General features: G+C 39.5%; 1 protein-coding gene across 2 annotated transcripts in view; it reads left to right on the top strand.

Annotated features, from left to right (window-relative positions):
• Positions 1-14,700, top strand: part of UBE2E2 (ubiquitin conjugating enzyme E2 E2) — a 301,893-nt gene extending 287,193 nt beyond the window's left edge. For both annotated transcript variants that reach the window (XM_079114334.1, XM_079114335.1), the window contains exon 6: positions 13,861-14,700. In XM_079114334.1, coding sequence (XP_078970460.1) covers positions 13,861-13,958 — 98 coding nt within the window. In that variant the 3' untranslated portion in view covers positions 13,959-14,700. The remainder of the gene's footprint in view (positions 1-13,860) is intronic.
• The last annotated feature ends 855 nt before the right edge of the window (positions 14,701-15,555 follow it).

The following is a 15,555-nucleotide window of genomic DNA, read 5'->3' as shown; positions in this document are numbered from 1 at the left end:
CTATACAGTACTTCCTTCCTCCATACTTGCCCCCCTCCCTAACTCTAACTCTAACCCTTCCCTCCCCCCCATTATGTGTCATCCTCCACTAATTAGCGATATCATTCGTCCTTTGGCTTTTTGAGATTGGCTTATCTCACTTAGCATGATATTCTCCAATTTCATCCATTTGCCTGCAAATGCCATAATTTTATCATTCTTTATGGCTGAGTAATATTCCATTGTATATATATATACCACAGTTTCTTTATCCACTCATCAATTGAAGGGCATCTAGGTTGGTTCCACAGTCTGGCTATTGTGAATTGAGCAGCTATGAACATTGATGTGGCTGTATCTCTGTAGTATGCTGATTTTAAGTCCTTTGGGTATAGGCCAAGGAGTGGGATAGCTGGGTCAAATGGCGGGTCTATTCCAAGTTTTCTAAGGAATTTCCACACTGCTTTCCAGAGTGGCTGCACTAATTTGCAGCCCCACCAGCAATGTATGAGTGTACCTTTCTCCCCACATCCTCGCCAACATCTGTTGCCATTCTAATTGGGGTGAGATGGAATCTTAGGGTGGTTTTGATTTGCATTTCTCTTATTACTAGAGATGTTGAACATTTTTCCATATGTTTGTTGATTGCTTGTAGATCTTCTTCTGTGAAGTGTCTATTCATTTCCTTAGCCCATTTGTCGACTGGATTATTTGAATTCTTGGAGTAGAGTTTTTTGAGTTCTTTATAGATTCTGGAGATTAGTGCTCTATCTGAAGTATGATTGGCAAAGATATTCTCCTACTGTGTAGGCTCTTTCTTCGCATTGCTGATAGTTTCCTTTGCTGAGAGAAAGCTTTTTAGTTTGAATCTATCCCAGTGGTTGATTCTAGCTTTTATTTCTTGTGCTATGGGAGTCCTGTTAAGGAAATCTGATCCTAGACCAACAAGGTGAAGATTTGGACCTACTTTTTCTTCTATAATCTGCAGGGTCTCTGGTCTGATTCTGAGGTCCTTAATCCATTTTGAGTTTAGTTTCGTGCATGGTGAGAGATATGGGTTTAGTTTCATTCTGTTGCATATGGATTTCCAATTCTCCCAGCACCATTTGTTGAAGAGGCTATCTTTTCTCCATTGCATATTTTTGGCCCCTTTGTCTAGTATGAGAAAATTGTATTTATTTGGGTTTGTGTCCGTGTCCTCTATTCTATACCATTGATCTACCTTTCTATTTTGGTACCAATACCATGCCGTTTTTGTTACTATTGCTTTGTAGTAGAGTTGAAGATCTGGTATTGCAATACCCCCTGTTTCACTCTTCCTGCTAAGGATTGCTTTAGCTATTCTGGGTTTCTTATTCTTCCAGATGAATTTCATAATTGCTTGCTCTATTTCTGTAAGGTACACAATTGGGATTTTAATTGGAATTGCATTGAATTTGTATAGCACTTTAGGTAGTATGGCCATTTTGACAATATTAATTCTTCCTATCCAAGAACATGGAAGATCTTTCCATCTTCTAAGGTGTTCTTTAATTTCTTTCTTTAGTGTTGTATAGTTCTCATTGTAGAGGTCTTTCACCTCTTTTGTGAGATTGATTCCCAAGTATTTTATTTTTTTCGAGGCTATTTTGAATGGGGTAGTTTTCCTAATTTCTCTTTCTGAAGGTTCATCACTTATGTATAGAAATGCGTTGGATTTATGGGCATTGATCTTGTAACCTGCTACTTTACTGAATTCACTTATGAGTTCTAAGAGTTTTCTGGTGGAATTTCCAGGTTCCTCTAAATATATAATCATGTCATCAGCGAACAGGGATAGTTTGAGTTCTTCTTTTCCAATTCGTATCCCTTTAATTTCTTTGGTTTGTCTAATTGCTCTGGCCAGAGTCTCAAGAATGATGTTGAATTGAAGTGGTGAAAGAGAGCATCCCTGCCTTGTTCCAGTTTTTAGGGGGAATGCTTTCAGTTTTTCACCATTTAGAATGATATTAGCCATGGGCTTAGCATAAATGGCCTTTACAATGTTAAGGAATGTTCCCACTATCCCTATTTTTTCTAGTGTTTTGAGCATGAAGGGGTGCTGTATTTTATCAAATGCTTTTTCTGCATCTATTGAAATAATCATGTGATTCTTGACTTTAAGTCTATTAATATGGTGAATTACATTTATTGATTTCCTGATGTTGAACCAACCTTGCATCCCTGGGATGAAACCCACTTGATCATGGTGCACTATCTTTTTAATATGTTTTTGTATGCGATTTGCTAAAATTTTGTTGAGAATTTTTGCGTCAATGTTCATTAAGGATATTGGTCTGAAATTTTCTTTCCTTGATGAGTCTCTGTCTGGTTTAGGTATCAGTGTGATATTGGCTTCATAGAATGAGTTTGGGAGGGTTCCCTCCTCTTCTATTTTATGGAATACTTTGAGAAGTATTGGAATGAGCTCTTCTTTAAAGGTTTTGTAGAACTCGGCTGAGAACCCATCTGGTCCCGGACTTTTCTTTGTTGGTAGGTTTTTGATGACTTCTTCTATTTCAGTACTTGAAATTGGTCTATTTAAATTGTGTATGTCCTCCTTGTTCAGTTTAGGCAATTCATATGTCTCTAGAAACCTGTTGATGTCTTCGAAATTTTCTATTTTGTTGGAGTATAGATTTTCAAAATAGCTTCTAATTATGTTTTGTATTTCAATCGTGTCTGTTGTGATATTTCCTTGTTCATTCCGAATTTTAGTGATTTGGGTTTTCTCTCGTCTTCTCTTTGTTAGTGTGGCTAAAGGTTTATCAATTTTGTTTATTTTTCCGAAGAACCAACTATTTATTTTGTCAATTTTTTGTATTGTTTCTTTTGTTTCAATTTCATTGATTTCAGCTCTGAGTTTAACTATTTCCTGTCTTCTACTACTTTTGGTGCTGGTCTGTTCTTCTTTTTCTAGGGCTTTGAGCTGTAGTGTTAGGTCGTTTATTTGTTGAGTTTTACTTCTTTTATTAAATGCGCTCCATGAAATAAATTTCCCTCTAAGTACTGCTTTCATAGTGTCCCAGAGATTTTGATATTAGCTTTGTGGCCTAATATATGGTCTATTTTAGAGAAGGATCCATGTGCTGCTGAGAAGAAAGTGTATTCGCTCTTGGTTGGATGGTATATTCTACAAATGTCCGTTAAGTCTAAATTATTGATTGTGTTATTGAGATCTATGGTTTCTTTGTTCAATTTTTGTCTGGAAGATCTGTCCAGTGGTGAGACAGGCATGTTAAAATCACCTAGTATTATTGTGTTATGGTCTATTTGGTTTCTGAAATTGAGAAGGATTTGTTTGACATACATGGATGAGCCACTGTTTGGGGCATAGATGTTTATGATTGTTATATCTTGCTGATTTATGCTTCCCTTAAACAGTATGAAATGTCCTTCTTTATCCCTTCTGACTAACTTTGGCTTGAAGTCCACATTATCGGAAATGAGGATGGATACTCCAGCTTTTTTGCTGAGTCCATGTGCATGGTGTGTTTTTTCCCCATCCTTTCACCTTTAGTCTATGGGTATCTTTTTCTATGAGGTGAGTCTCTTGCAGGCAACATATTGTTGGATCTTTCTTTTTAATCCAGTCTGCCAGTCTATGTCTTTTGATTGATGAATTCAGGCCATTAACATTCAGGGTTATTATAGAGAAATGATTTGGTTTCCCGGTCATTTGGTTCATTTTTTAAATTTTGTTTATTTATTTGTTTGACACAACTTGTTTCCTCCTTTATTTGACGATTCCTTTAGGATAATTCCTCCCTTGGCTGATTTGCTTCTTTGTTTTTCATCTCTTCCTCATGGAATATTTTGCTGAGAATGTTCTGTAGTGCTGGCTTTCTTTTTGTAAATTCTTTTAGCTTTTGTTTATCATGGAAGGATTTTATTTCATCGTCAAATTTGAAGGTAAGTTTTGCTGGGTATAAGATTCTTGGTTGGCATCCATTTTCTTTCAGGGCTTGAAAAATGTTGTTCCAGGCCCTTCTAGCTTTTAGGGTCTGGATTGAAAAATCTGCTGATATGCGTATTGGTTTCCCCCTGAATGTAATTTGGTTCTTTTCTCTCACACCCTTTAAAATTCTGTCTTTGTTTTGTATGTTAGGTATTTTCTTTATAATGTGCCTTGGTGTGGGTCTGTTGTAATTTTGTGTATTTGGAGTCCTGTAAGCCTCTTGAACTTGATTTTCCATTTCATTCTTCAGATTTGGGAAATTTTCTGATATTATTTCATTGAATAAATTGTGCATTCCTTTGGCTTGTTTCTCTAGGCCTTCCTCAATCCCAATAATTCTTAAATTTGGCCTTTTCATGATATCCCATAGTTCTTGGAGATTCTGTTCATGATTTCTTACCATCTTCTCTGTTTGTTCAACTTTGTTTTCAAGGTTAAATATTTTGTCTTCAATGTCTGAGGTTCTGTCTTCCAGGTGTTCTATCCTATTGGATATGCTTTCTATGGAGTTCTTAATTTGGTTTATTGTTTCCTTCATGTCAAGGATTTCTGTTTGTTTTTTTTCAATATCTCTAACTCTTTATTGAAATGATCTTTTGCTTCCTGTATTTGCTCTTTTAATTGTCGATTGGTGCGGTCATTCAATGCTTGCATTTGCTCTTTCATCTCATCGTTTGCTTCTCTGATCATTTTAATTATGTACATTCTGAACTCCTTTTCTGTCATTTCTTCTGCCATGCTGTCATTGGGTTTTATTGATGTAACATCTAGATTTGTTTGCAGCATTTTCTTTCCTTGTTTTCTCATATTGTTCAGGTATCAGAGGACCGCTGAGATATTGCAGATTTCCTCTATTGACTTACAATGTCCCTGAAGATTTCTATATATATTCCCCCTTAGCCTTCAGTAGGCTGAAGTCTTGGAGGAAGTTGATAATGCGGTGCTCCACAAGGAAGCTGCCTCTCTAGGAGTGGTGTCCTTCAGGTGGGGTATAATTCCTGCTAGTGGGCAGAGGTGCCTCCACTTGGTGACCAATGGCCATCCAAAGGGGACCTAGGCTGCGGGCTGAGGCAAGGCCTGTTTGGGCCTGAGTCTCTGGTTTTACCGTCCTTGTGGGGAAACCTCACCCGGCAGGGAAGACTCACCCAGTGGGGAGGTCTCGCTGGTCAGTTCCCTCCTAGAGGTTCCCCTCAATTTACAGCTACCACCTGGGCTGGGCTGCCTTCCTCTGCAATGTTCCCAGAGGCCCGGCCCTACCTCCTGGTCCTGGGAGCCTCACCCTTCACAGATGAATCTCCTTAGGCTGCCCCTCCTCAGAGAATCTGCCCCCAGGCCTGGAACCTTCGCTCCGCCCTAAGCCTGTCTCTGTGCGGCTCTTCCACCCAGAAGCCTCCTAGATCCTGGGACCCTGCTCTGTACCTAATCGCCTGGCTATGCGGCCCCTCCTCTGAGCAGCCACCTGGGGCCCCGAACAATCGCTCTGAGTCCCAGAGACCTGCCACACGCCTCTTACTCCAGACAGCCGCCCAGTATTCTGGTGCGGTCACTAGGAGTCCAAGAAACTCACTTCGTGCCTCCTCCTCCCACCAACCACCCGTAGCCCTGGGCAATCAATCACTCCAAGTCGAAGTGACCCTCCCCTTTCCTCCTCCTTCTCCAGATAACCCCCCGGGTGTTCAGGAGCGGTCACTCTGAGTGGCTCTGAATCCACGTGACCCGCTGCACGGGTCCTCTGGGCAACTGCCCAGAGCTCTGGTGTGGCCACTCAAGACCAAGCGACCCACCACGCTCCTCCTCCAGGCAGCCCCCCTGTGTTCAGGAGCTGTCACTTTAAGTCCAAACAACTCACCACTCGCCTTCTCCTCTGAGCAGCCGCCTGGAGCGCTAATGTAGTCACTGCGAGTCCAAACGACGCGCCACGCTCCTCCTCCTCCTCCTCCTACTCCTCTGGGCAGGCCCCCGGGTTCAGAAGTGGTCTGAGTTCAAACAGCTCACCACGCAGCCTCTCCTCTGGCAACCGCCTGCAGCTCTGGTGTAGTCACCCCAAATCCAAGCGGCCGCGCTCCTCTTCCTCCTCGTCCTCAGGGCAGGCCCCGGGGTTCAGAAGCGTCGTTCTGAGTCCAAACAGCTCGCCGCGCGGCTTCTCCTCTGGCAACCGCCTGTAGCTCTGGTGCAGTCACTCCGAATCCAAGTGGCCACGTTCCTCCTCCTCCTCCTCAGGGCAGGCCCCGGTGTCCTGAGTCCACACAGCTCTCCTCGCCACTCCTCCCCTGGGCAGCCGCCGGAGCCCCAGTGGTTGCTGCGAGTCCCAGCGCTGTGCCGAGCGGCCTCCTTTACGGTGCTCACAGTTGTCTGCGTTCACTGCTCCAGCGGGGGGAGGGGCGTCTCGCCGGCAGCTCTACTTCACAAAGTTTCCCGCGTTCCGGGATCACCGTCCCATCCGGGATGCCTTCCCAATGGGTGAGAGTCACCCGGCTGCTTTGAGTTGGTCCCAAGTGTCTCAATATCTCCTCTTTTGAATCCTGAGTCCTGGAGCAACATGAAATGCAGCCACCCTCTAGGCCGCCATCTTGAAACCAACCGGTTTTGTTGGTTTATGGTACTAGGAACAGAACATGCTGGGCAAGTGTTGCCATGCCTGGCAAACCTGTAAATGGACTAGAGGTTTAGCTCAATGGTAGCGCGCTGGCTTAGCATGTGCAAGGCCCTGGATTTGATCCCAACAGTAGGAAGAAGGAGGTGGGGGACGGTGGTAGGGTGAAACAAAGAAGGATCATTTGGAACTTAACTCTTAGTCAGTGTCATGAGCAACTTCTTTGCTGTTCAGGTGCAGTAGTCCCTCTTATCCATAGTTTTGCTGTTTCAGTTACCTGTGGTCAACCCCAGTCTGAAACTATTAAATAGAAAATTTCAGAAATAAATATTTCATAAGTCTTCAATTACATGTTATTCTGAGTAGCATGATGAAGTCTTGAGAATCATCCCTTTTCCAGCGTATTCACAGTGTATAGACTACCAACCCCTTAGTCAGCTTCATTATGTCTTCATTATCAGATCACTGTTGTCAGTACTGCTGTACTTATGTTCAGGTAATCCTTATTTTACTTTATAATGGCTTAAAAGTAGTAATGCAAAGGAAGTGCCAGGACATAAAGCATCAAAAGGCAGATCAACTTTAACTCTGGCACAATGTGGCAACACTGCAGGGAATATAGGAACAAACATAGTATATATAGGATTCAGTAGTATCCACAGTTTCAGGTATCGACTACATCTTGGAATGTGTCCCCAACACATGAAAGGTGACTCTCATAATAGTTTTCAAATGCTGGAAGAGTATGTTCTCCAATTTTTGTGCTGTTCAAAATGTAAGGACTCTCATATGGTATACTTTTAACTTTAATCTGCATTATGAACATTTCATTCATCACTTTCTTAAGTCTAATCAACAAAATAATAAATCAAGTTCTGATTTGTGGCATTTGCCAATTTCAAGCTACCAACATGACCCTTATTACCTATATAATCGGGACAGGATGATCAGTAGCATGCTGTTAGAGTGGACATGAAAGAAGAGCATAGATGATGATAATAATAAAAGGCAGTAAATGAGTTTTAAATTTTTCTTATTTTTAGCGTTTATTTAATTGTAATTTTATATAATTTAATATAATTTTTAATAATTGCTGTGTTTAAATTCCTAAAAATTTAAAAATCGCCTGGCAAGTAGGCTGAAGTGTGCCTCTCTGCCTCTCCCACAACATTGGCCTAAGGCTCTTTGCTACTGGAGTCAGCTAGTGGGCTGTCTTCTTGCTGGAACACTGACAAGAGAGCATCTGAAATACAGACTGCTTTCATGCTACTCCCTTGCTCCTCAGCTAACAAGGGGCAAATCTGCAGCTCAGGATGACACTCAAAAGTCTCCTTCTTGCAGGCACTCCTAGTCTTTACTAATAATTTACTTGGTACCCTCCCTATGTGGCTTTGAGAGATATAAGTCAGTTCTCCTGATTTGGGTGGCAGGGTAAACCACCTCTTCTACCCACGTTTTTCTCCCAAGGTGGTGCTCAGTGTTCCAAATACCTCCCTCTCTCCTTTCCCATATTTTATGACAAACTTCTAGAGCTGGCAGAGTGAGTCCTGATGGAGATGTTAATGTCTCTAGATTTTGGGGTACTTGAAACCTCTTTTAGCACCACTATTAATTCCAGAGTAACAACACATCTTGCTAAACTTGTATTCACTTTTATTTAGTACTCACAATTTTAGATACAGTTTAATAATGTCCACCATTTATTTAAATCATGGAAATAATCGTTTTCTCCCTAAATCATTCTGTGTGTCACACTCAGACACACATAAAATACCTTTTTAGGACATTTAATCTTTCTGGTTGGGGTGAGACCTATAATTAGTAGTGTGATTTCCCCATATTTCAACAAAATTCCAACTTCGTCCTAATCTCTTGATCTTCAACTAGTAAACCAGAGAAATTCCAGTATTCCTAAATCATGATAATATTCTTCAGATAAGAGTCCTACATCCCTGGGGTGAAATAGCTTTAATTGTTCCACAAATCATAATCTCATCAGGATTAGGGTTATCCAAAAAAAAAATGTTTTAGTGAAGGAAATGTATGGGTATGTTAAGAACCTACCTGCCAGATAGCAAAACCTACAATAAAGCTATAGTGGATAAAAACAGGAGTGAGTAAAACAACAACAACAAAAAATTAACCTGGGACTGCAGTTGTAGCTCAGTAGTAGAGCCCTTGCCTAGCATGTTGAGGCCCTGTGTAGAATCAGGTCCAGATTTGTATATGAATCTGGTGTATGGTGCTAGCATTTCTCATGAAAGCTGCAATAAATATAGGAGAATGTAAGTACAGGAGACTGCTTCTGAAATACTAGAGTGGATGGATAGGACTTTTGTAAGCATGACATCAAATCAGAAAATATTAAGGAAAGATTTGAGTGCTTCTACCACTTTAAAAATTTTTTTAAACTTATGTATGGGAAGAAACATCATGAACTAGGTTAAAGGACAAATGATACACATGGAGAAAATATTTTCTCCACAAATAACAGATGAGCAGTATCAGCCTTAGAGGTACACAGAATTTATTTTGACTGAATACTGAACAGCCTGTGTTAAAAATCAATGAACAGCCTAAGGCAAAGCTAAATGTTCCCATTCCAAAAATGAACTTCTGAGATACAAGAATAAATATGAAATTTTATTTTCAAGAATGTAATATTACAAGTTTATTATCAAAACTTCAATCTCTTTTTTTAAGTTTGTCATTACAGTGTAGCAGTATAATTTTTCAGCACTGCCGGCTGCTGTGTGGCTCTCTGCCCAATGGCAGTACTTAAATAGTTGCTTGTTTTCAGCTAATGAAAAGCATGAATTTGGGGGTCTCTGTGTGTCACTGGGGGTTACTATTAGAGGAGATTTTGCTCTCAGATCAGTAAGCTTTACTTTTTCTCAGATTGTGACAAAAAGGTCAAGACTTCTCAACTCCTAGACTTAAAGATTTGGTGATGGTGATGATAGTGTTGTTGAAGCAGTTTCACAAACTGAAGCTGTGTGCAAAGCTTGGAGAAAATATTTGTTGAATATTTAAGAAGCAAGCAAAAGTTTTTCTTTTGTGTTGTTTTGTTTTGAGACGGGACTTGCTGTGTTTCTCAGGCTAGTCTTAAACCCCAGGGCGTAAGCAATCCTCCTGCCTCAGCTTCCCCAGTGCTGGGATTAGCGACACGTGCCACAACACCTGGCTCAGACATAAGATTTTTTCTCCCTGACATTTTTATTTCTGATATTCTTTCAATCTTTTACTGCTTCACTCAATCATTGGATGTGCCAGCAGCCTTTGGTTTTTACCTTTTCTGTCCGTATCAGTATCTGCAGCAGACACTATTAAGACCTGTTTTGTTCCAGCAACCTTTTAACACATGGCAGCTGCTCTTCCTTCTCACTTTGAAGACTCGTATGAATACACATGTAGATGGTTCCAAATCTTTCCCTTGGGTATCATATAGTTTGTCTTTGGGTCTAAGAGAATTTTAGTCCCAAAATTACATTTAGAATGCCTACTAATATTTGAAAACTAGTATTCAGGTATTAAAATAAGCCCAAGAGATGATGGTATGCTTGTTAGATATGATGGTAATATGATCTTTGATCTTTACAAGCTGAGTAAAGTCAAAGAACATTGAAGGAGGCAGTTGACTATTCAGTCTTCCAAAGTCTGAAGCAGGTTGACAGAATACTGGAGGCCAAAGCTGAACTTCAGTACCTTCTTATTATTTATAATATAAAGTGCTCCTTTCTAACAATTTTTTAAAAAATGAACAAAGGGCACGAGCAAACAACTCATAGAAGAGGAAATACACATGGTGAACAAACATCGAAAATGTTAAACCTTAGTAGTCATCAAGTCAAATACAGGTACTACAATGATAACTTTTTTTTCCTGTAAATTTGAAAAAAAAAAAAAAAAAAAAAAAAAAGGTTTTAAAATCGGATAATGTAGTATGGGAGAGAACGTCCCAAAAGGCAAAAATCCTCTTACTAAAGGGCAGTTTGGCAATATTTACCAAAAATTAAAATATACACCCTCTGGTTTACACTGTCACTTAGAGGAATCCACCTCCAGAAATACTAAACTGTGTGCTCAAAGATTTTACAATACTGTAATACTAGTTCTAATAGGAAAAAAAAAAAAAAAAAAAATCAAACTGTCATCATTAAGAAGCATATGCAAGGGAATTATTAAAAATAATAAACTATTATCTGTAGTGGCTCAGAAACACAACTCCAGCATGTGCCAAGCCCTGGGTTCGGCCCCCAACACCACAAAAAAGAAATAGAAAAATCACTGAATCCTGTTTGTATCAACACAAATACACTCCTTAAAAATTAATTTTCAAAGGCAGAAAATGTAGATTTCAATATACTTATCCACTGATGAATTTTGTGGGTTTTCTTTAGTAAAGTAGAAGAAAACTGTGATAAATAATAATTTCAAAGATTAATTAAGACTTGGTACAGTAGTAACAGTCCATAGACCCAAGATAATAAGAAATGTATACTTTTTCAGAACAAAATCTTTAGAGAAATAAGGTTAGACTCATTTATATTTGGAGACTGTTATTTCATCCCTGACATATGTGACTCAATAAAATATGAAATACTATAACAAGATTCTACCTTGCTTAGGATCCTAACTAAAGACCACAGAGTATCTTGAGCCATTAAATTCACTGTTCTAATTATTGCCTACATTACAGTTTTGATTACTTGAGTTCTCTCTTTTTTAAATTTTATTTATTTATTTTTAAGTTGGGGTTACTGGGGATTGAAGTCCTCAAGCATGCTTAGCAAGGGCTCTACCACTGAGCTACATCCCCACCCCTTTTAACTTTTTATTTTGAGACAGGGTCTCGCTAAGTTGCTGAGGCTGGCCTTGAACTCATTAGATTATTTTAACATTAAGAGCTATTTGGTTAATAGCGCAGATTTTTAAAATTCTTCCATTTTATATTTTTGGTTTTTTTCTTCATTTGTTTTAAGCACATGTAAACTTTTCGTAAATTTACAGATGCATGCATAATAATGTTCCTTACAGCATTGTTCATAATGTAAAAGTTAGAAAGAACCATGACTGTTGACAGAAAGTTGGTTATTAGTTTGAAAATATTGAAAATGATGATGAAGGTAGGAACTTATCCACCATAAAATGACTTTTGTAAAAGATTACAAATGTGGACCATAAATTAATCCCTGTTTTATCATCATATGTGTAGGGAGAAATACATCAAAATGTTAGCATCAGTTTTTTTCTAAGAAAATTTACAAATGCTCATTTCTTACAACTTGTCTGAGTTGATTTTTTAAATTATTATTCTTTCATAGTTAGCATATATAATTTTACAAGTGGAAATAATAATTTTAAAGCAAAACTCAAAAAAGGTAAAAGAAACCTGAAATTAAATGTTAATAATATAAATATGCAAAAAAATTTGTACGATCCATGTTATGTTACCAGTTCTTCAACTTACTTTTGAGAGTCCCCCCTTCTGTCCCTACCAAAATACTATTAACACTTTATTCATCGCCTTTTTCCACCCGACAGCTTTCTTATCCTTCATTTGTCTCCTTCTTCCTTTAGACTCAAATGACAGACCTGTCTTGTTCCCTGTTTCCAGTGTGTATTCACTCCATGAGGGTGCAATTTTAGGTACAACATTGATGCCACTAGTCATTCTACTGATGTTAAGCTTCAGTCAGTTAAGAAGTACAGATGACTTCACTAATGTAGATTCTGTTTAATGAAACACATGTCTTAAATGATGTAAGCTAAGGATGCTTAAATTTAATCCTAAGCTTTACACTTTAGACTGCCAGGAATTGGAACAAGATGGTTTGTTTCAAAGGTAGAGAAATGGGTCACACAACTCACTTTGGCCCTTTAGATTCTACAGTCATACTTAGTTTCAGCTGAAAGATCACTTTTTAAAAAAGTAGCTTGGCAAATTCCCAAGTACTTAGTGTCTTCCCTCAGTATTGCTGGTTTAAGTCTTATTGAATCCTGGCTGGGTTAGTTTCAGTGAAGTTTCAGTTTCAGCATTTAGGAAAGCGGAGGGAAAGAATCACAAGAGTAGACAGAGGCACAATTTCTAAACAAACCCATATACTGGATAGTCCCAATTTTGTGATCTAAGTGAATACAGGAACCTCACTTCTCCCTGGAATAATTATAACAAGCTTGCACAACTCCAAGAAAACTAGGCAAGGTCTTGTCAGGCAGGCTGTCTAAGGCTTTGTTATCTGCCTTAGCAGATCAGTTAAAAGGTGGTATCTATAATACTGAGAAGAATAACCACCAGTCTCTGTTAGGTTAGAATTTCCAAATCCTCCATAGTCTCTCTTTTTTTTTTTTTTTTCATATGTAACATTAGCTTTTACTTTGTTATTTTCTCTTCTTATCCACCTGTTCTATTAAACCCAAACTTTCAACACCAAATGTAAGAGAAATAAAAATTAGGGGAAAGAATGAAATTAGAAAATTGGAGGAAACTTGGTACTCTTGGGATCTCCAGAAACCTAAATTTCCTTCCTCCCCCCCACCCCATTAAACATTGATGTTTCATCTCCTCCAAGTACTGTGTAGTTCAGAGTTTGAACTCTAGCTACAAGTGCTTGCTCCACACTGGGCTAGTGACTTACTTGTCACATGCTTGTTCCCTCATGTGTCATCTCCTTCAGTGTTGGGTGGAATTGATACGTTAGAGTGTTAGGACATGGTAAATCATGGTGAGTGTTAGCTATTAACATCTATTAACATTTTTGTAACATGAGCTATGTGGATTTCGATTAGAGAAAGAAGATTGTCTCTCCCCTATTTGATTTGCTGCTTTGACTGTTCTGCTGATGCTCTGAATGTTCCCTCAGCAGGGAATGAGGGGCATGAGAGCCACCACTTCCTTTACTCAAGAGTTGCCCAGGCCATCTGAACCTCTGCCCAAGAGATCTCAAGTACCCTGGAGTCCCCATTCCACATCCCCACCTCAACTAGCCTTCTGCATTTTCTTAGTGAAATAATCTACTTGAAGACAAGAAGAGCAGGGTGAGAAGTGTGTGGTAGAGACAGGGAGAGAAAATTTCTTGTCAAGAATACATCAGAAGGTTATCAGTAAAACACCTAGATGACTCTTCAGGCAGTTTGTGTGAAATTTGGTCTATGGAGGGTCCCTGGCTATGCTGCAGTGACTTTTTTCCTGGTTAGAATAGTAGCATCTCGCCTCCTTGAACAAGAGCCAGCTTCTTGGACACCCCTTCCCTAGCTTAGAAGAGGAAGAGGTGCTGGTATTAACTGACTCCTGACCCTGCTTCCCTTGCAGCCGACCCTCTGGTGGGGAGCATTGCCACGCAGTACATGACCAACAGAGCAGAGCACGACCGGATGGCCAGACAGTGGACCAAGCGGTACGCCACATAGGGACCTGCTGCCCGCTGCCCTGCCGGACCTGTGCAAGCACATTCACCAAGTGCATCAATAGCCCTGCCACCCCTCCGGACCTCGGTTCTTATTTTCCAGTTTTTATTAAATTTTGAACTGTTTTGTGATGGTATGTCTCCCTTTTTTCTCCCTCCCCTCCTCTCTTTTTCCTTCTCTCCCTCCCTCTCTTTTCTCTCATTTTATTACCTTTTTGATTTCTGTTAACTTGAAAGATTTGGGATTTTTTTCCCCACCTCAATGTGGATGGGAACTTTTATTTTCAGTGCAAACATGTTGGATCTGTAATAGTAAGAGCTTTCTTACAAAGCTTTGTATTACTGTGTGGTTTTGTTTTCTGTTGTTTGTTTTGTTTTGGATTTGTTTTCCTTTTATGTGATCTTCAGAAAAACACAAATTCAGAATTCTATCTCGTTTCTACTTAAATGTAGTGCTTAGGGTTAATTTTTTGTACTGAAGTCTTTATTGGTGGGTGCATGCTACTGGGAACAAGTTTTTGTACAAAAGCTTCAATCAGAATCACTGTGCATTACTGAAACCCTGTTTATCACTAGCCTTCTGTTCACCACACAGAAGACTGTTGGATTGAACAAAATAATATGTATTTTGATTTACTTAAAGTGCTTGTAAATTTCTTAGGGACCTGCCACTTTTGACTGTGGATCAGTTGATGTACACTTGTATTATTAAAGCACTCAATAAATCACTGTGGCTGATAAATGCACTTGTGGTAACCCGGCATTTGCTTTGTGTCCTGGTGACCTTCGTAGCCCTACATGCGGGGAGGCTTGTCCTGTCTAATTCAATTACAGTTTCAAGTGTATTTTTCATCTAAGATCTCTAAAATTGCTTTGTAGTTGAGTCGCTTAGCATGTGGAATTTCTCCAGCTGTCAGTAGCCTGATGATTTTATGGTTATTTCAGGAGATCACTATCATTGTGTTGTTGGCTATACATCCATTCTGTTAACAACCTGCTTTACTCAGCAATTAAAATATGTGATTCCAAAAATAGCCACCAATGGGCTGGGGTCATAGCTCAGTTGATAGAGTGCTTGCCTAGCATGCACAGGCCCTGGGTTCAATCCCCAGCACCACCCCCCCACCCTCCCCAAAAAAAAGCCGTCAAATGCAGTCTGAGCTGATCATTGCACTCAACCACTTTCGAGTTTGTCTCCTTTTTCCTCTTGAAACTTTATGGAGATTGCTGTCCAGCATTGTTTTGTTTTGTTTACTTCTATAATTTTGGTGAAAGAAGCAAACTTATCTGTATCTGTCATGGTTATACATTCGGTGACAGGGATATGTCTGTCCGACTTGACTTTCTGGATGTTACAGTGTGTGGCTTCAGGAGACAGAGGAAGCGTGTGGATGAGTTTTAAAAAACTGACTTGCTGATTGATGTTCAGGGCTCTTTGGGTTAGCACATACTAGAAACTTCTCTTCCACTAAGCACAGTTACAGGCCCAGCATATAATTTGTTCTCAGTTAAATAACCATGAAGATCTTTACTGCTACATAGTAGGATTTGTGAATATACTTCTGAATATTTCAACATTTTAAATATCTGATTTAAAAGGT

The sequence above is a fragment of the Sciurus vulgaris genome, assembly GCF_902686455.1.
Source record: "Sciurus vulgaris genome assembly, chromosome: 16".
Classification (NCBI taxonomy): domain Eukaryota; kingdom Metazoa; phylum Chordata; class Mammalia; order Rodentia; family Sciuridae; genus Sciurus; species Sciurus vulgaris.
The sequence above is the reverse complement of the archived record's forward strand: the minus strand, read 5'-3'. Positions and strand labels throughout refer to the sequence as shown.